Source organism: Eucyclogobius newberryi, unplaced genomic scaffold (genome assembly GCF_026437365.1).
Source record: "Eucyclogobius newberryi isolate DKJ021-1_F unplaced genomic scaffold, fEucNew1.0.hap1 SCAF_19, whole genome shotgun sequence".
Classification (NCBI taxonomy): domain Eukaryota; kingdom Metazoa; phylum Chordata; class Actinopteri; order Gobiiformes; family Gobiidae; genus Eucyclogobius; species Eucyclogobius newberryi.
In genome coordinates this window covers 29,027,666-29,048,342 of record NW_027315823.1, presented here as the reverse complement: position 1 = coordinate 29,048,342, position 20,677 = coordinate 29,027,666, and the positions used below count along the sequence as shown (strand labels likewise).

The 20,677-nt window shown below is 42.3% G+C and overlaps 1 protein-coding gene across 2 annotated transcripts in view; it reads right to left on the bottom strand.

Moving 5' to 3' along the window:
- The window catches only part of cbfa2t2 (CBFA2/RUNX1 partner transcriptional co-repressor 2), a 31,884-nt gene extending 13,566 nt beyond the window's left edge, over positions 1–18,318 (bottom strand). Inside the window, exons 1-5 of one of the 2 annotated variants that reach the window (XM_072452597.1) lie at positions 18,300–18,318; positions 3,894–4,053; positions 3,151–3,392; positions 2,970–3,059; positions 338–522 (exon numbers count right to left, since the gene is read on the bottom strand). In XM_072452597.1, coding sequence (XP_072308698.1) covers positions 338–522; positions 2,970–3,059; positions 3,151–3,392; positions 3,894–4,026 — 650 coding nt within the window. In that variant the 5' untranslated portion in view covers positions 4,027–4,053; positions 18,300–18,318. Of the gene's footprint in view, positions 1–337; positions 523–2,969; positions 3,060–3,150; positions 3,393–3,893; positions 4,054–18,299 lie in introns of those variants that run through there. The other variant, XM_072452598.1, reaches the window with a different exon arrangement.
- Between the last annotated feature and the right edge of the window lie 2,359 nt (positions 18,319–20,677).

Sequence of the window (20,677 nt, the reverse complement as noted above, 5' to 3'; positions counted from 1 at the left end):
TAAAAGTTGTAGCAGTAGCACTAATAACAGTAGCATTAGTAGTCGTAGTAGTAGTAGTAGTAGTTTATTTATGATTTAACCCTTTCCATCTGGGTTTTTCATTCTATCTGTCGTTTCTACTGGAAACGGCGAGTATTTACAGTTTTGTACTTTGCCTCTACCGCAAATGACGACAGCAAAGATTCGGACCGTTCTGATTGATTCGAGCATTTATGCAGATTTTCTGAACGTATTTTCTGAACGTTCTGAAGATGGCCCCAGGTACAGGTCACGAGGCATTAACCGACAGAAGATAGTATCGACAGCCTCCCCAGTCGCCTTGACGACGCGCTCTCACCGGCTGGGGCTGGGTCTCTTGGGGGCGGGCTCTGGTGGCTCCATGAGAAGCTCTGAGGAGTCGGGCGAGGAGGCCATGGTGGTGCTGAGGAGGATGTGCTCATGCTGGGACAGGTACTGGGCCGGGGTCTGCTTGGCCGCCCGCGCACAGTGGAGCAACTCTCTCTGCAGCAAGGGGAGATTGGCCTGAGAGAAACAAAAAGAAATAGAGGAACAACAGGTTTAAAAGGGTGCGTTCACACATAACCCTATTTTTTATTTGTTGACTTATATTTTGCTATTATTTTTGTTGTCGTTCATGTCAGGGCAAGTTTCTAGTTTGTGAATTCTAGCTTTTGTTCGGCAATAAACCTTTTTTTTTTAATTCTCGAGTCAAAATGAAAATAAAGACGACATTGAACTTGACGCCAGTTTTTGTTTTTCACGTTGTCCCAGAGTAAAATGTCATTCATTCTCGGTAAATTGGCCAGTTATCTCGGGTTTAATCATAGTTTAACCAGAATTTCATCTGGAAGTGCACAAAAATGTGACTGCCAAAATCCTTTCACAATTTTCTCCCGAAACGTTTCAAAAAAACAGCGTCTAGCGACAACTAAACAATGCATGAAACCTGAACACCAAAACAGTTCCAAACAACATTTCACATACGCTTTAGTGAATATTTTAGATCCGTCTCTGTCCTATCTGCTCCATCGCTTCCCGTATTTCCCTAATTAGGAGCAGCCGCGGTGTGTTTGCAATTACGCCACTTCCTCGCTCCCTACTTTCCTCTGCTGGCTGAATACTCGTCCTGTGCTCCATGTGATCTCCATTTCTTTACAAGCATCCCGACCAGAGGATTGTGTAAACGTGCACACTACACTCCCCTTCCAGTAAATCTAACTTCTTCTTTCTTTTTTCTTCCCTTTTCTCCCATATTCCAAATGTAACCGAGGCTGCAACCCATCATAATCCGGCAACGCTGGCCAATCGGACGCCTGCGATCAATCAAAGCCGGTGGTGCACTGTCCGTACTGAACCCGCGGTCGCGATAAGGACGTGGGCAGCGCCTCGTCGGTTCACAGAGCTCATCTCCCGTGTCTCCCGCGTGGCTGTTTGTGCCGGTGTTAAGTGCGACTGAATTGTTTAGCAATATTTTTACCGTCTCTTTCGTCAATGAAATGTCACGCTAATTCAGTTCAAATATATACCTTCAGTTAACAAAAAAGTGTATTATATTTCACTACGGTGTGTACAGTACCTTCTACCGCATGAAAAAATACTAACAAAACAAAACTATTTTTTTACAGTATATTTGGTCCTGTATGAGACTCTTAGATCCAAGCGTTCCTATGAAACGGTGTTATTTCAATGTGTTTCTCTCAGGGATGGAACAATAACCACAATATCTGGATATCATTATGTCAAAAATCAAAAATAATATTGTGAACTGTCACAATATATTGAATATATTGAAGCCCATGTGTTTAAATACATTGTTTTGTTGCAGCAACAGCTAAAGAAACAATACTATTTGTTTCTTTAGCTACTACTAAATAATACTAAATTGTTATTAAGCTTATTTGGAATATGACATTAATTATTCACATCAGAGGCTTGTCAAGTGATTTAAAAAGAGGAAATATGCCAGTAAAGTGTGTCCTGTGAAATGTATGTAGTGATAAAATCGTCCAGAAAAACACATCCCTACAATCTATTCTCCACTCAGTTTACACATTTAATTGACAAAACTTTTTTGTCATCACAGACCGCTTTTCATTTAGTTTTTGTCAGCGAGTGGCGTTCAGCGGGGTGGACGTTAAATTGGCAGCGCGTTGGCAGCTGAGCGCTCCGTTAACGGGACAGCGGCTCCATATGGCGCACCGCGGCCCTTAAAAAAAGCGGGGAAGGGGACAGTTTATAGGCATGTTTCACACTTCCTAGCGCCTTCTTTTTCCCCTCCGTTTTCCACTTCCTCGCCCCCTGTCTCCGTCCCATCTGTCTGTGGCCCGCTCGACTCCGCCCCTTTTCTTTGCCTTAAGACGGGCTATTCTTACAGAGTTGGCATTAAGTTTGGGGCGCCCCACCCTCCAGTAATAAATTAGCCCAAAAGCAGGGAAACAGGGGTTGCTTGTCTCGCGCGGACAGACAGATGGAGGCGGGCCAAAGGTGAGAAAGAGGTAAACGTGGAAAAAATGAACGGGGCTTAAATTTACGGCCGCTTAACTTCGCCGAAGATTTACACTTTACTTTAATAAGGGAAGCTCCTACAACGTTACTCACGAGGTTGTGTGCAACCTCGTGAGTAACGTTGTAGGGGCTTAACAGGCTTGCCACTTCACTGTTGCTGGTCAAAGCAGGACTAAGAGAACCCCCATCATATTTATAGTCACTGTCATAACATAAACGTTGGGGAGAATGGGTTTTCCCAAAAGTATTCGCCGCAAAAACATCATACAACATGTTTGAATGAATGTAGAGGCAATGATAGCTCGCCAAAACCAATAGCTATTATGTGGTTAAGGGAGCTTTATGGTTTATGGTCGATGGACGCCACGGTGACAACATCTTTAAGCTGACATCATTGGGACAACTTTGAGAAAGGCCGTGGAAGATAAGATTTAGCATAATGAATCAAAGAAGCGCGTGTTTACCTTGAGAAAAGGGATAACAAATGGCCTTAGGGGGAAGTTGGTGGCTTCCTGGAGTCTCGAATGGAACTCTTCAATCGTTACTGTCGAATTCTACGAGAGAGGAGTAAAAGCGTCATGAACAGTGATAGAAGCACAATGAAATGACGAACATTGATGATAATAATAATAATCTCTGTCTCACCACGAGGGCCAGCACGAGGCTCCGGACGCTGTCTCCGATCTCCGGGGATATGTCGTTGCCAAACTGCTGCAGCGTGGTCAGGAAGCGTTTGAGTTTGCTCAGCTGGCGCGCCCCGCAGGTGGCGGGCAGCTGCTGGTTGGCCAGCGACGAGGAAGAGGATGAGGACGGACCGTTGCTATAGCGCTGAGGTGGAGACGGCACTGCGTTTAGGGTCGGCGGGGAATGGTGGTTTCCATTGGTCACTGGAGAAGAAAGGAGAAGGTTCAGAAATGTTTTTAAAAAATCGTCCAAATAGGAAATATGAGAAAGGGGTGGGTGAAATTGGCAAAACATAATGCTTTCCATTAACGAGAGTCAGATTATAATAGTCAAGCCAACAGAAATGGGTTAAAATATGTTTTTAAACCTCTTTTGTAGTGTTTTTGTAGCAATATGATTGGATGGAAAAACTTGACATTATACATTTCAATTCATCAATTTGTGTCTGTCGAGCATAGTTTTTAAATGAATCAATTAACTACACAGTCCCTATATAATCACGACTAAAGGTATTTGAAAACCGAGACGACAGCCAAAACGATTTGATTGTACTAAAATATGCCGCTGACATATGGACAGATTTGTCATCAGCTTCACTGCGCGCACTACTGGTAATCGAGCCACTGTCGCCCATTACCATTTGGTCAAGAGCCAAAAGGACTAAGCAGTAAGTGAAGTAAGTGTAGTAAAAGGCTGGCACTTACACGCTGTGGTGGAGAAGGAGGCCGGGCGGGGGCCACTGGGGTTGACAGACGGCAGGGGGGGCATGCTGGAGCTGGCACTGAGGCTGGGGGCTGATCTGGAATGAGTCTTAGCATCCACAGGAGAACCGGGCATGGCAGGGCTCTTCGTCTCTTCTAAGGTCTGCGGGGGGAAAGAGAGCGGGGAGGGTCAGGCGGAGGGCGAACACACCAGAGCCAATGCATGGGTCGCAAATTCAAAACAGAACAAGCTGCTTTATTTCAAAGTAGTGAAATGTACAACAACTACCAAAGATCAACAGCATCGTTCTCGCCGGAGCCAGAGGTGAAAACGGTGCACTTTTGTTTTGAAATAAGCTTTTTGAGTAGGATAAATGAACAGAAAATGTTTACTTTTCAGCTTGATGGTTAAGTGAGAAGCAGTTGCCAAAAGTAAGAGCAGTTATAAAAAAAAAAAAATCTGATAATTTATACAGTATTAAAACTAGATGCTCGTTTGAACGTTACGAAACTAAAAAAATCCCAAAACGGTAAAAAAATTTGACCTTTACAAAACTGTTTGAGCTTTATCAGAATTGATATAGGAGAAAGTATTTAAGAAGAGCAGTACAAAAGAAAGTAATATTATTCTGTGTTGAAAATTACAGCCTGAAGTATTTTTTATTACTTTGTGGTATCGAACTGGAATCGGTCATTAACTTTTAACCAATACATATCCACCAACTTGAGTTATAAAGTTAAAGCACTCATATTATTATTATTCAAGGGTTGTCAAAAGTGTAAAAGACAAGTATTGATACAAAGAAATTTGACCATTCCTGAACAGTTTTGAAATAATCTTGAGCTTTTCTGACAAAAATCGAATGTTTAAAACCTTGACGTCAAAAAACACTGTCAGATCATCATCGTGGCATTGAGTATATTCCTTAGTATTGAAAAAGAGTTTGAAATTTTAGAATCATGTCAACACTAGAGTGGAGGTCAAATAGAGGTCAAACAGCTATAGTGGCAATGAATATATAAATAAAGTAATACCTGTAATAAACAAACCTAGCAGAATTCAATCGTTAGCTCCAAAGGTTTTACTGGTTTGTTGCTTTTAACTTGGCAACAGTTCGCACGCTCACAACACAAGCCTTTTACTGAACACAATGTTAAAAGACTGAAGTAAAATTACTTGTTGCGCTGCCTTTGTTGCCACCCAGTAAATACGAAGCCGGCGCTTACAAAGAGAAACAAAACGTCCCGTGAAAAAAAAGCCCCACTTCACATCACCCGACACACAGGACCCCAGCACCCACCCAGCACCCTGCACCCCGCGCTCCCATCAAAGAGCCAGATGTCGAAAGTTTAGCCCCTCACTCCCAAACTATTCAGATCAATAACAGAAGAAATCCTGAAGACGGCCTTTGTCTGGGAGAAGAATGCCCCCTCATTGAGCTCGCTAACAAATGGAAAGGAGGGGTCCCGGCAGACATAATGGACTCGGGCACGGCGCTATTTCACGCTTTACTAACAAGACGGGCAATGCTTTTAAATGTTAAAACTTCTCAATATGCTTCTGCCGTTGAATGGGACCACCAGATCAGGGGTTTTCGCTGGTGGGATGAGAGGCGGTCTTTGTCTTCCGCTGCGCCCGTCGTGGGGCCGGGGTCGCGTCTCCATTTGGAGTGGATCAGACTTTTCAAACCGCGTGGAGAATAGACGATTAATAGACAAGTATGGCAGCGGCGAGGTTAAGGGTCAGTCCAAAGCAGCTTTTTAAATATGGTTTCATGGTTTTAGGGCTTTGGCTTCAATGGCGGCCCTTATGTCTTCTTCACAGCGATGAACTCTGGCCGGCCTTGAGCCACAGGGTCCCAGTTTATAAAGAGTGATGTTTTGAAGGTTTAAGCTCTGAAAAAAAAGGGGGGGGGGTGAAAACTTGGAATCGACTCTTGGTGTTTGGATATTGAAAGTCCAGCGCCATGTTATTTGGGGGTATTGATTTTGGTTTAAAGAAGGAACTTATTTGTCCAACTCTAACAAGAGCGATCGACAATCCTGTGAATTGGACATTTATCGGACAAAGATTGCAAAAACATGGACATTCCAATTAAGAGGTGGGAAAGACATCAAAATTCAGATAATGCTGTGAATATTGTCTTGAAGATATCGTGTATATCCTTAATAAAAAATGTTTTAAAATCTACAAATAAGTGCAGGAAGGTCACCATATACTCTTTTGTGAATACCTTTACAGACATTTCACACGTGTCTGATGATTAAACCTCAACTAACACGTTTCAAGACACGTTTTACCACATTTCTGTTGGATTTTTTGATTGAATATTGTTCGAATATTAGCGGGAAAATCCATATATTACAGTCAAGAAATATCAAAATTGGATGAACAGAATTAATATTACTTTGAACTTTCTCAAACTCCAAATAAACTGAAAAACAGATAACTTTAAGTGAATTAGCGGCAGGTAAATAAGTTTATAGGTGTTGGCTTAGAGGGTTGAGTTGAACGTTCACCCACTCAATAGAAAGCGATCAGACAAATCAGAAAATAGTTATTCTTTACTACACCTCCTATTATTCTGGCGGTTCATATCTTCATTGTAACATTTTGAGTCACCCTCTGTTTACTCCACGCTGCGGCCGGGCCTGCCTTCGCTCCACCTGTTCGCCGTTATTTGGACACATCACTTACGTAGCGGCCATATCTTGCCAGCGCGCCACAGGGTCCGGCCCGAGGAAAGCACAAAGCCCCCGCACACTCCGTCCGTATGGCCAGGAAATTAGACTGACATCTCAATAACAGAATCAACAGTGCATATGGCCTCTGTGTCAACACTGTTAGCACATAAACAACTTTACAATGACGCACATTTGGGGATTTGCGCCGCGCATTTACGAGTAGTTGTTGTTTTATTTGGTGACACATCATCAACAGATCTCCACTGGCAGCGAGCGGCCGATTCCGATCCAAATCGAGTCTCGCCCTCGTAAAAGAAGAAGAAAAAAAAAGATCTCTATTGTGCTCGCCTGGCACCGTCCGCACCATGAAGCTTTTAAACGCACAAATTAGACCCGAGCATATTGCATCGAGCTAACGCCGTCCCACTTTGGCGCAAACTGGGGGGGGGGAAATAGGTTACAGCTGCGCAATCTTAAGACGTGGAGAAGGTCTGTTGTTAACCACTCCAGAAGTAACGCAGGGGTTAGGGACATCAGGTGTGAGTTTGGAGCGCTGAAAGCCTACAGAGAATTGCCTGCCAATTAGACGGCGGTACACTGCTGGATGACTTCATCTGGCTCGCGAGCACCTGGGTCCAGTGTCACCGCGGCGTCAGGGGAGACAGCTGCTGGCACACAAAGTGGTCCGGCGGGCGGTGAACTCAGGTGAACGTGGGCTCGGATGAGGACGGGAGCCGCTCGTCCGGTCTGGATGCCACCTGTCGTCCTCCGCGAGCTAATGGAACAAAGAGGAGGCAACGCGCAAAGATCTGTGCTGTAAATCTCGGAGCGTGCCTGGAAACAAGCGTAGCGGGAGACGTGACGGGAGATGCTAGGTTAGATGAGTGTGCTGGCTATTGGAAAAGGGGGCCGCCATTGTAATGAAAGGGAAAGAGATTTGTAGGATCGACGTCAATGTCTACAATGAATCTGTATTTAGGGTGAACTTGCTGTCACTTGCTGTGTGGAGGATTGGAAATTCCAAAATAAAAGATTCTTGAATTATTTGAACATGGAGATGCAAAATAACTATCATTGTTCAATAAATGGAAGCTGGAACTATATAACTTTTCTTTGCACAGACAGGGAAATTGTTTTATCAATAACATTTGAGCTGATGAGGTTCAACTTACGTGGTTATTCAGTGCACAATATAATCGTGAGGATCAAAAAATTATAATCATGACAATTTAGGAAGCTTTTTAGATCAATCTATGGTCCAAAAAGTAGACTTTTTAAACTTTTTTGCAAGATGTTTTTTCAAATTTAACTTTATTCTGTCTTTCAGAAAGTTCTATTTCATAAAGCTGTGGAAACAACAATGGAAACGAAAGAAAATTTGAGATTTCACTGCAGTTTAGTCACAGTCTCAATAATCGAGAATAATCGTTAAATCGTGATGGGTTTTTCCTCTCACAATAATCGTAACACTAAAATTTGACATTGTGATATCCCTACGACTCATTAAAGATACTAACTAACCATTTGCCCGTTTCATTCTTCCATTAATTTGATGCAGCGCATCAAAGTTTTTATTGCCCATTAGCGTTTAATGAGATTTTCTTGCTTTTTTTGCATTTTTTGTTTAAGAAGCATAAAGTCGTTTCATTATGGTTGATTTTCTGTAACAATATATCAAATGTCATCAATGAGTCTATAATGATATCAACCATATAATATCATAAAACTAGAAGTATGCTGAAACTGACTATACTGATTCAAGCTGTAATCATGTCAATCATTTAAGCGCAACACTAAATACCTTTTCTTTGCGTACACTTGACACTTTCTCCGTCTAATCCGCTTGTACTTGGTCCCCGGCTATACTTACTAAGCGGCCCAGAAGGTGTCACCGGATGGAGGATCAGTGTGGGCAGGCTGTTGTTGCTAACCAGGTGTTCTCTGTTTGTTCAGCTTCAGGTGACACTCATTTGCATTTAAACATTCAATCGGATTTAATTGCCTCGGCCTGTGCAGGTGAGCGGGCTTAAGAAAGAAAAAGAACGGGGTGGGTGAAGAATTTCAGGATCACTTCAAACTAAATCACCCGCAAGGAGATAACTCGTGCGTGGGTCGAATGGTGTGTAATTACGGCAGGTTTAAATAAATGGACATAAGGGTTTACCCAGGGGTCGTCTGAACGTTGTAGGCTCCGCTATCTCCGTGCTGTCGAGGCAGATAAAGTGAGGAGAGACACAACGCAGGCCATGTTCATCCATCAGGGGGCAAAGAGACAAACGGTGCTGTGTGCAATGCTGCAAGTATGTGTCCCGGGCCACACACCATCAACTGCAATCCATGTGAAGATGTATTTGAGATGGTAAAAAAGGGTCTAAATGTAGATAAGTTAATTTGGTTTTACTTTATTTTACTAAAATGCTATTGTTATTGGCCAACTAGCTCATTCAGTACAATACAAATACATAGGTTGCCATATGGGGAACGTATGTTTATAATTTATACATTTACCATGGGCTTTCACCAGATTGACAGCTGCTCTTCCTGGGGTCCCATACAAACAAACTACAATAATCTGTATATAACGTTGCAAATATCATCAGAAAAGAAAGTAAAAAAAATCTAAATAAGAAATCACTTTATGGCAAAGCAGTAAGCACAAGTTTGAAAAAAAACATTTCTTACAACAATAGCCAACATAACAATCGATAACGCAACAATACAAATGTTGCTGTTACACCACGGTTCTCCATCACATAAATGTACTGCTTTTGCAATGTAAACTATTTTGTATTAATTATTTATGTTTATGATTTGGTCTTGGTTTTGTCCGATATTGTCCAGGCCGAATCATTTACCTAACACCAATTAGTAGAAAGTAGTTGTAGTTAAAGAACGTAAAATCTCTGGTAAAATCGAGGACAGGAAAGGACAGAACCCTTTACTTCACTTGCCCAACTACTGATGGGCACTGCTCCTCCTCCTCCTCGCCTCCTGTACCATATGGATCTAATCGGCCAAGAGCCTGGCCAGCTGGGACCTCCAACAGTCACCTGTGAGAGGGGAAGGCAAGGGGGGGAGAAAGAGGGAGGCGGGGGTGTATAGGCTAATGGTATATACACCCCCCCTTTCCTCCAAGACGGGCTGAGGAGCGGAGGGGGGGAGGGGCCGGGCACGAGGCGGCTGAATGCAAGCGAGTGGACTTAAATGCCGTGGAGACAAAGGCTGCACCTGGTCCCAGTTCGTCCACAATACAGCGCACATCTGTTCCCCTGTCCTGACCCCCCTCCCCTCCCTAACGCGCACACACAAAATGATACAACATTCACTTATTTTTAAAAAAAACACACCTTTCAACAGTAAGTCTAACTACTGCAAATTGCATCGATAGATAACAGGTTTGAGCAATTGAGAGCGAGCATTTTTGGGTGTCAAATTGCCAAATGCATGTTAAGCAGTGCGCTCCACTGGCTTAATGCACTGAACTTAATTTGTATTGCTCCCTTGGGACAGATACTTACTCGACTATTGGATTTGGTGAGGGCTGTTCACTTAATCATTTGTACTTAAGACATTGGATACTTTTCTACAATTTATGGAACCCCACTCACTGAAACGGATGAATATATGGGGGTTGTCCCGTTTAGTTATCGCAATACTAACATTTCAATTGCAATGCGGAATAAGGAATACGCTGGATATACAATACAGATTTCGATACATAATGATGATTTAAAAAATATTTTTTTCTCTAACAACAACAAAGTACCGTATTTTCCAGACTATAAGTTTCACCTTTTTTCATAGTTTTGACCGGGGTGCGACTTATACTTCTATTTATATTTATACTCCAAAGCCTCTTATATGTGATGTTATTTGTTATTTTCACACTTACAACCGCATTTCATACTCCAGTGCAACTTATATATGTTTTTTTTCTTCTCTATTATGCATTTTTTGGCTGGTGCGACTTATACTCCGGAAAATACGGTATTTTCTTGATGTTACTATGTGGTCGTCTTTTACTAACTAATTACTGTGAAATTCATGTGCAATTCATGTGTAATTACTGTCGTGACACATATTAATCTGCAATTACTGTCGTGATCGCATGCAATGGTATTTATTTATTTATTTTATCTTTATTATTTTCCCCCTCCCTCCCTTGTTGGGTAATGGGAGGTTTTGTCTATGGGAGTTTTTGTTTATAAGAGATCTTCTACTGAGAGTGTTTTTCAAACTTCCTATAAGTGATCTGTTCTTTTCCTCTGTATCTACCTGCATTGCAACAATGAAATTTCCGCATGTGGGACAATAAAGGATTATCTTATCTTATACTAGTTCTGATAACACTCAAGATAATTCTAAAACTGCAAACTGCAAAAATATTTTGATACTAGTTTTCATATCGATTAGTATCTGATTTGTTGACTGTATGTCATCGGTGTTGGTCAAGGATATAAAAAACAAATCTAAGGTGTATGTTCCTTTTACCACTTCACACCAGTCCACTCATTACTTCTAATAGGCCAAAAATATTCTCCAAATATTTTTACAACGCTGAATTTATGGATCTACCAGAAGTTCTTGACAAGCCTCAACAGGAATTCGGCTGGAAATGAGTGGCGCCAGATAGGGCCTGAAATGAAGGGGACACAAACAAGGAGCCAAAGAGCCAGAGGGAGGGACTAACAAGGGAAGAAAATACTGATTTCATTAGGTTTCATCAGAAAGGCTAGCCTGGTTGTCAGACACTGAGCCAAGCTGTTTTTCTTGGCTCTCATTACTACCTTCCAGCCCCGTAGACTACATATTTGGACACGACCCAATATCAACAGAGGGTTCCTCGCTCGCTCGGCTATGGAACGAAATGGAGAGGTGGCGTGGTTGGACAGTAACAGGCAAGAGAAAGGACGCCTATGCGGAGGAAGGTGTGGAAAAGTTGGGGGGCTGGTGGCCAAAGAGTAATTGGGTAAAGGTACAATGGAGGGCACCGGCGAAATAAACGTTTAGGATCCCAAATATGAGCTTTAGACGTAGAAAGACTGCAAGACAAGCCCTCAAATAACCTTGTCGTTCATGGAGATAATTGCAAAAACACTGGACGAACAGAAGTGACCCACTGATGGAAATGCACTTAGCAGCAGCAGCAGCAGCTAAGTGCAGGAAAAATGAAAGTTGGGTAGACAGAGTTCAGTAAAATCGTAAATGTAGAGATAGCACTGTAGAATTTAATCTTAATTCTATAAAATAAGAAGTAAAATACTGCTACGGGATTGGCTGTTGACGTCTCACCTTGCTTGACGATTAGAGGTAATTAGTTCTTGATGTGATTTAAATTCAGCCCTACATTGGACAAAAGCACTATTTGCACAGTTTATCATTTTGGATAAACATATTTCAGTCCTTTTTATTAGCAATAATGGACTGTTCATTTTAAAAGCTTCCAAAACATTGCAATTAGCACATTAGCATTTTGTCAATGTTTGGTCAACATTGAGGTTAGCTTGTTATGCTATTGCCGTCATACGGCCTTGTACCAGGAAAAATAAACAAAAGCTTCACATAATTGCACATGGGTTTTGTTTCAGGCTTTCCCGCGAATAGGTAAAAAAAAAAGTTTGATATTTCGAGTGGCATAAGCTTGAAGCACATTTGTTTTGCTTGCATCACCCACAGCTGGGCCCCAGAGAACAGGGCAAAGTCAATGTGTGTCATGGTTCTTTTAGCTCCCGTAGTGGCCCCATTTACCAGGTGTCCGCCGTTTGGGGAAGAGAGAAGACACTTTCCTCCCTGAAGGAACACACACACGGGCAGGGATGCGCACACAATGAACAACCGTGTGACGTAACAGGGACACGTCGGACCTGTCAATCACCGTCCTCCTGCCTCCAGCCACGAAAACACAAGACGGCCACATTCACAGACTCTCCCACAGCGGTCCAGGCCAGGAGATTATCTGCCTATCCTGTTACAGACTTTCACACCTCAGCGTGAATAATTGGTTTGCCTGCCCATCAATCAGAGGACGACCTGTTTTTTGTTGTTGTTGAGCTGTACATTTTTGAGATGGTCTAGATAGAACATTAATTGTGAGAGTGCATTATGTTCAAAGGTTGCATCTCTCCACCTTGTTCTAGTATGCATCAGTGTGGCTAGGATTGATGCTGGTCAATAGGCACAGATGGAGAGCCAGTTTTCTGCTAGTCTGGTCTGGGGCGGTGACTACAGAAACAGCTTGTCATTATACCGTGTTGCAAATGACTGAAAGCATAATGCACGACATTGTAAAATTAATTTGGTGTCCTTGTTACAGCGCATTTCATAACCAACTCATTTGGAAATCTGACATTTTCTACTGTATTATAATTGCCAATATTATTAATTTCACTGATTTGTGTGTCAATCAGTGAAATTAATAATATTGGCTAACAGAATCTAAACAAAAATATTACTTTTTCCTTTAAAAATTTAAACAATTTCAGAACTATGTAGTTGGGCCTTAAAACAGCCTGTCATGGACACAGTAAATTGATACATTTGGAGTATACTCCTAGCAGCAGGAAAACATTTATGACACAAACTACACTGAGGATCAAGAACTGGACCAACATTATTACATTAAGTGATATATGGAAAATGGAAAAATTACATTTGGACATAAATTGAAAATAGAAAAATTTGACGGACTTTGGCCCAACTGTGCGAATCATTACTGTCAAATTCCAAATATAACTCATGTTGTTGTTGTAAAGGATCATGGTCTATTTAGTTTCGTTCTTTTGGTTGCTGCGGTAAAAAACGGAGCTTATATTCATAACATATTGTCTTATATATTGTAGACTTTTGACAATACAAAACATCCCTAATAATTACATTCAACAAGCAGTTGAGAAAGATAAACTGCACAACAATGAACATAAAGAGATACGTGTAACTTTTAAAATGACATCATAAAGTTACAGCCCCCTTGATAGCCATAAAAGCTGTAGCTTATGTTATGTGAAATATCCATAGTCTTAAGAATTTCTCCTGTGTATTACAACAGCCTAATCTGGCAAAGTAATTCAGGACACATAAATATGCAGAACTGGGTTGGCCTTGTGCAGCAGTAGTCCATAAAACATAATACAAACTGTAGACATGAGAAAACAATGAAAAAGCCACTCGGACTGCCTTGCTTCAAACCAGGTGTCAAGGGCCGTAACAGACGAATGGCCCTGGCCCGGATCCAACCAGATGTGGCTATCATCACCAGCTCAGGCCATACTGGAGACATATGGGCCGACTTCTCACAGGGCATGCTGGGAAAGTGATTTGTTTTGGACTTTCATTGGAATATAGTGTAAATTCTTGTGCTAATCTCCTATTCTCGGGTTTCGGAGGATGGCGGCGAAGCAGTAGGTACCGTGCGCATATTCAACAAACAGAGCTCTAAGCCAGTTGTATGAGAGACTGTAGAACAACATCTGCTGAGAAGAGGAGATAAGTAAAACAAAGAGACCAGCTGTGAGCTAAAACAATGAAGAAGAGAAGGCTGGGTAAGTGGTTGTCATCACATATGTCCCACAACAAGCTGTCATTTTTTTTATGTAAAAGGAAATTGTCTGTAAATGTGTCACCTACCCAGCAAATGTGTTCTCTTGATCTTGTCTACACTCGAGAAACGCGGAGGAAACTAATGAGAAAAATGAATTTAATGACTGCAACAGACAATTTGCTAGACAGAAGCAGCACCGCCCATTTCTTATCCGCCTACACCGCGCAGCTAGAGCAGAGGCACGAATGCTAGCAACTTGCCCTTTGGGTTTTACATTGGAAAGTAACAGTTGTTCAGAGAGAAACATGGTCTCGTTTTGTTTTCTATAACACCCACAGAAACTTTCCAGAGTTTCAAACTTGGTGAAGTAAATGCGTGGTTCAAATACGCAATGCTTGCCCTTGACTGGAGTTAGTACTTTCAATTAACAATTTTCCCTTTCAAAGTTTTAAGCCCTGGAAACAACTTGGAGTAAGAATCAGAATCAGAATCTGTTTCTTGCTTTATTGCCATTGTCAATGAACAGAATTCACAAACACAGGAAGTTGTCTTGGTGATTCGGTGCAACATAAAACAATGAACAGTGAATAAGTCAAAAGAGAAACATTTTAAATATGCTATGGGATAAAAATAACAATAAGCTATAAGATAAAAATAAGAATAAAAATAAAGAATTGGTTTGATGTATGGCATGACAAATGTTTAACAAGGCTAACACTGGTTATTACAAAGTTTACGTCATGTTTTTGTCGTAATCTATTGTAAAAGTGCTCTTATGCAAATCATTTTTAACTGAAATACAACTTGACAACTTTCATAATTTTCTTCTGAACCATGCGCCCACTCACAAGGCCTCTCCGCCTCCGTAAACAAGAGCTGTTGCATGGGTTAGCGAGCATGTTCAGAGGGCTGTAAAGGGGTCATCACAGCCCTCCACGGAAGTGCTGACCACCACCACCACCACCACAACAACAAACAGAGAAAGCTCCCACACAGAGCCAGCAGCAAAGTGCCAGAGGGACACTTTGCAGGTGCTCCAATCTTCTGACACGGATGTACTCCAAAACTTATGTTTCCCCCTGACAAAACGACAGTTGACCTTGGGCGAAAAGCGCTTCGAGGAAAAACGAGGAGAACAAATGCAGACATATAACCTCTTATTGAACCCCAGGGGCCACGTATCACGAGGCTCGCCAGTGGAACTAATAGAGCTCTTCCTGAAGGCATCTCCAAAGGCAGCTGCAAGTGTTTGTGTATGTCGAACAAGAGGAGGCAGTCTATGGACGGATTCTTCACGTATAAAAGCGTGAGTGAGCGAGGGTCATGCTTGTCTGTTTCGCTATTTATTACTACACACTACACTCCCCGGGCCCGAGAAGTTCACAGCTGGGAGTTGGGCTTGTAAGGAAGGGAAAGCGCTACAAGACAAGAATGATCGGAGCAGACACTGTGTCTCGCAGACACCTGGTTTACACATGAGGACAAAGCGTGGCGGTTATGGCTCCCAACACTTCAAAGGAGAATAAACGGGCTGTTGGATGTAGCAAAATTAATAAGGGAAATGCAGATGTGGTTTACAAAAATGGACAGATGGATGTACACATCGTCGTTCATGCAATAGTGAAACCATGTCTCCTCCGAGTACGTATGTTTCTCATTGATGAAGAAATTGGGAGTGCCCGGAGGAAACACGCTGCACACATGGAGAACATGCAAACTCCAGAACGACTATAAATCAGACAACTCAGCCACAGTGTCGCCAATGTACTGTGATTGTGTGGTAATTGTATGGTAATTACAAGTGGGCAGCACACACAAATGAATAAGGGGCCAAAATGGTTGGAAGGACACACTAGACAGCTTCTTGTGTTGATCCCAAGCTGTAATAAGAGTGAATTAGGAACGTAACCTGAGTGCAAATCACTGCAAATGGAACCAATAAAGTGTTGATGTTGGACAAGTAGCAAACTTTCGCCCTGAGCCCTGAACAAATTGAAGGGGCCACAGATATAAACACAATGCCGAGTGCAGAGCAGCGCTGGTTGTCAAAGAGGCGTGACAGTGTCCAGCAGACCAGACAGGGGGCTCTGCTTTTGAGACTGTCCAGCGTCACTTAGTCCAGCTCCGTATCTCTCCAGTGGTCTGGTCTAGTCCGTGTGATGCTAGCCAGGTACTTCTGCCTATTCTCTGCCCCCCGTACAAACAAGCGAGGAAACCCGCCCGTACAGCAAGGCCCGGGATGTAACGACGTGAATTTTTAGTGTTATGATTATTGTGAGTAGAGACGTTACGATTTGATGATTATTCATGATCATTGACACCACAAGGTCCCAAACAAGAGTGAAATTATACATTGTCTGCATTGCCATTCTATTATGTGACTAGCTTTAAGAAATTAAGCTTTCTGAAGTAGATAAACAGCCAGATATAAAAAGCACATTTAAATTTACTTTTTTGGAGTAGATTCAATTGAAACGAATTCATTTAGCATCTAAATCACTCAAAATTCCCATTGGTAACGCTTTAAAAGAAGGGCCCTTTGTAAACGGATTATAAGCACCAGTTATTTGTTTATAGGCACTGTTACAAGGCTTTTACACACATTTATCACTTGGTTGTTGAAAATCATTTAGTAAGCACCATTATGCTCTTACAAACATTTTGATGGTGTATTACCGTATTTTCCGGACTATAAGTCGCACTGGAGTATGAAATGCGGTTGCAAGTGTGAAAATAACAAATAATATCACATATAAGTCGCTCCGGAGTATAAGTATATAAATATAAGTATAAGTCGCACCCCGGCCAAAACTATGAAAAAAGATGCAACTTAAAGTCCGGAAAATATGGTACAAGCCATTTAAAAATGTCTTGCATAAACGAATAACTAGTGGTTATTAATGCCTTATAAACAGTACTACTAAGGGACCTTATTTTTAAGTGGTATCGTAAATTTTTTTTCATTCCTAAGGTTATATTGTGACCTGAATAATCACAATTACAGATTCAACCAAATCAGCTTGACATCCCTAAACCCGACAGAGCAAAACTTTACAGCGATTTCATCAAAATTGTGACTTTTAGTTGCCCCGGGCTTCACTTTCCCACCAATGTCAAGTGTTTGGTAACATATCCCCGGCGTGAACGACAGACACAGCAGTTTGCCTCCTCCTCTCTCCATATGTCTGGGATACAACAGATGCACATGTCTTCCTTACCTACTTTCTTCTGCTCTGCTTGCCATGTGGAAAAACTGATTACTATCGGAGTAAATGACAGCTGAGGAAGTTCACATATGGAGCCAATCACACTCCTGAGGTTTATTTATCTGCTGGAGGTAGCGCCTTTTTGATCCCGACAACAAAAAAAAGAGAGACGTTTCCGCCATTATAATCATCAAATCCAGGTGTGGGGAGATCTAACGTTTGCCAAGAGTCAAATTGAGACTCGAATGATGACAGCAGAAGGTAGAAGCGTTTTCTTGGCTGTTGTTATTGGCTTGTGGTAATGGTAAGGTTTGAGGGACATCTGCTTTCAACCAGTATGCAAACTAGAACCAAATCCCAAATGAACTTAAAAACACAAATTACTTGTAACTACATCACATACCAACATGACAAATCTTGCAAAAATAAATTAACTGAACTAGAGAATCAAATCATATCGTCATACATGCATTATATACTAGTTATAACTTTGACAAGGAACAAGAACCTTTCTGTCTCAAGCAAGCGTTTCCTCAGGTAATAGGCAAGTAATAACTGTTTACTAGAAGTATAGCATCAATCACTATTATTATATTTTCTTTTTTAATGATACTGAGGCCCAAAATCCTGCCATGTTTATATTCAAATACTTTTCAATTTCGTCTTATTTTGAAAAGTAACACCAAGCAACTCTGATAAGCACTGAACATTACATCAGAAATATTACGATGGTGTTGATTTATTTTCTATTTTTTTTAACAAGTTTGAGAGTTTGGATAGAACTATTCCCCTTTTGCGTTGATACGAACTGATCAGATAAACAAGTGAACAGGATGAGGCACCATCTGCACAAGAAGCTCTGCGATACAGAGTAGGAAGAAAGAGAGAGTACACATGCCCAAACTCATCATCCATTTTGAAACACACAAGACAAGACCCGTTCAAACGCCACTCGACCTTTTAAACTGCAGCTCTCCTTACCTCCTCTCTAGCACTGGCCCCGCGCTCTTCAAAGTCCTCCGGTGGGAAACAGCTGCGGCGGTCGGCTCGTGCGTTCTTATCCCGTTCCTCTTTGTGACTCTCCACGCCTTCATATGTCAGGCATGTGTTTGCATTCCCACATATGCGCGCTCCAGTGCGGCGGAGAGAGCGCCCGAGCCGAGTCGCAGATGGCACCCAGATGGAGGAGGACAGCTAGAACCCGATCCGCGCGCGCGTCGACCTTTTTTTTTTTTTTTTTACGCACCGAACCAACACCGCGCGTGTTTTTTTTTTTTTTTTTGACAGCCCTTCAAAAAAAAAAAAAGCAACAACAACAAGACGCGTGCTCGCCTTCGCTTTGTCCTCCGCCGCCGCCGCCGCTGCTGCTGCTGCTTCTTCTCGCGTCTCTTCTTTCTCGTCAGACTTGCATCCTCTCCGGGCGCTCGCCGTGCGTAATCTCTCCGCGCTTCGGGCTCCGCGCTCGGCTCAGCTCCGGCGCGCTCTGGCTCCGCCCCTTGCCCAGCCTCCCCCGGCGCGCACGCTGCGTCTGATGGGCGGGGCGCGCTCTAGTGACGTCACCGCGGCTCTCCTCCCCCGTGTAGCCAATCGGTGACGCGCTCCGCCAGGCTTCTGTTCGAACCAAGTGGAGCCACGGTTCTGAACCTGCGGCACCACGGACCCCGCAATTAACATAACTAATTGCTTTGGCATCTAAAGGCTAAACAAGGAGCCGTGCCAAGGGAGGGGGGATAAAAAGACCCCCACGCCGGCCCGGGCCCCCTCTCTGGAGAAATCTGTCTTTTAAGTGTTTTGATACTGGCTACACTTCAAGGGTGACCACTTGAGATTGTAGAGGAAAAGGAGGGGGCGCGTGGTTGAATGTGGAGGCTCGAATAATAACGAATTAGGGGCTGTAACTATAATGATTATTTGACAAATCGTTCAGCCTCAGAGCAGTTTAACACTCTCAGCAAAACTCAACACGCCGTGACTTTTAACACACATAATGTTCACTGTTTATGTTGATTGATTATGTGTGGTATGATTGAAGCTATCAGTCTCTCTGTTCAGCACTTTGATTGTGTTATAGTATAGTACGGCAAAAAAAAATTTCATTCATAACATAAAATGAATGAATGAATGAATAAAATACATGAACAGTGACATACAGTTACACAAAGAATTAATGAAAAAGTTGCAGAAAAAAGAGCGATCTTATGTTATATTCCTCCTTTTCAACCAGTACTTAACACTGATATTTAAAAACACATTGCAATAAATATTTGCGGTAAGATAACATACAAAATTACATTGCAAACAGATTTATCATTCCATAAATTCACTCTTTTTATAGAAACGCTACTTTGGTTCTGAATACAGGCTTTTTGAAAATGTCTAATTCATTTAAATTATAAAGACTTTCAAAAAAATCTTTCAGTGTTTACAGGTCATTTCACCCTGGAGAGACTCAAAAGCAGAAAAGATGTTTTAGCAAACTTTATTGCAAAGTTTATTTGGCGCTCAGACCCCGGTGGAAGGCGTAGCGATCATGGGCACTCCATGATTTGATTGAATTAGATACCTTCCCCCCGGAGCCTGGAGACTGGTGGTGGTAGATGGAGAGAATAATAGATGCAGAGGAGGAGCAGGGGAGGTGGTGGGTCGCAGATACGGTTTGAAGCGACTGAGCCATCAACCTGAGCGCTTAAATGCTGCCGCCTGTGCGTTGATTGGAGCGGGGAGGAGTGACTGAGCGTTGATTGGGGATGAGGAGCAGGTGTAGGGGCCATGACGCAGACGTCCCCCGTCCTTTTACCAATCCTTCTTGGCCGGGAAAAACTGCATAACCTCTTTGGGAATAAGCGCAGAAACCTGGAAGAGTCCATGGTGAAGTGAGGGATCTGACTCTCACAGACGGACATGCGGGCGCCCGCTTGAGTGCGATGATGGCGCTGGGGAGAGGGGTCCTTCCATGGAGGCCGACGCAGATTTAGGTTAGGTCTTCCAGGTGAACTTACGCAGGCTTCATTACTTAGGTCAGCAATATCATGAATTTTTGTACTTTAAGTTGAACAAATAATGTTTTTTTGAGTCATAAAACCGCTTCTCTCCACATGGCATGTTTTGATGTCTGTGTATAGTCCAAAAAAAACAATTATTCGATTACTAAATTAGTTAAAGATCATCTCAACAATCCATTAGTTGCAATTACTTGATCAACTTGTTTGAGCCGTATATAATTTTCACATTTTATCACTTGTAATGCGCAGTGAGGATGCACAATACTGTATAATACTGTCAAATCAAATGCCCACTACAAACAACAAACTATCCAGTCTATTTAAGGGAAACAATGTTTCACACTTAAATCCAAACCA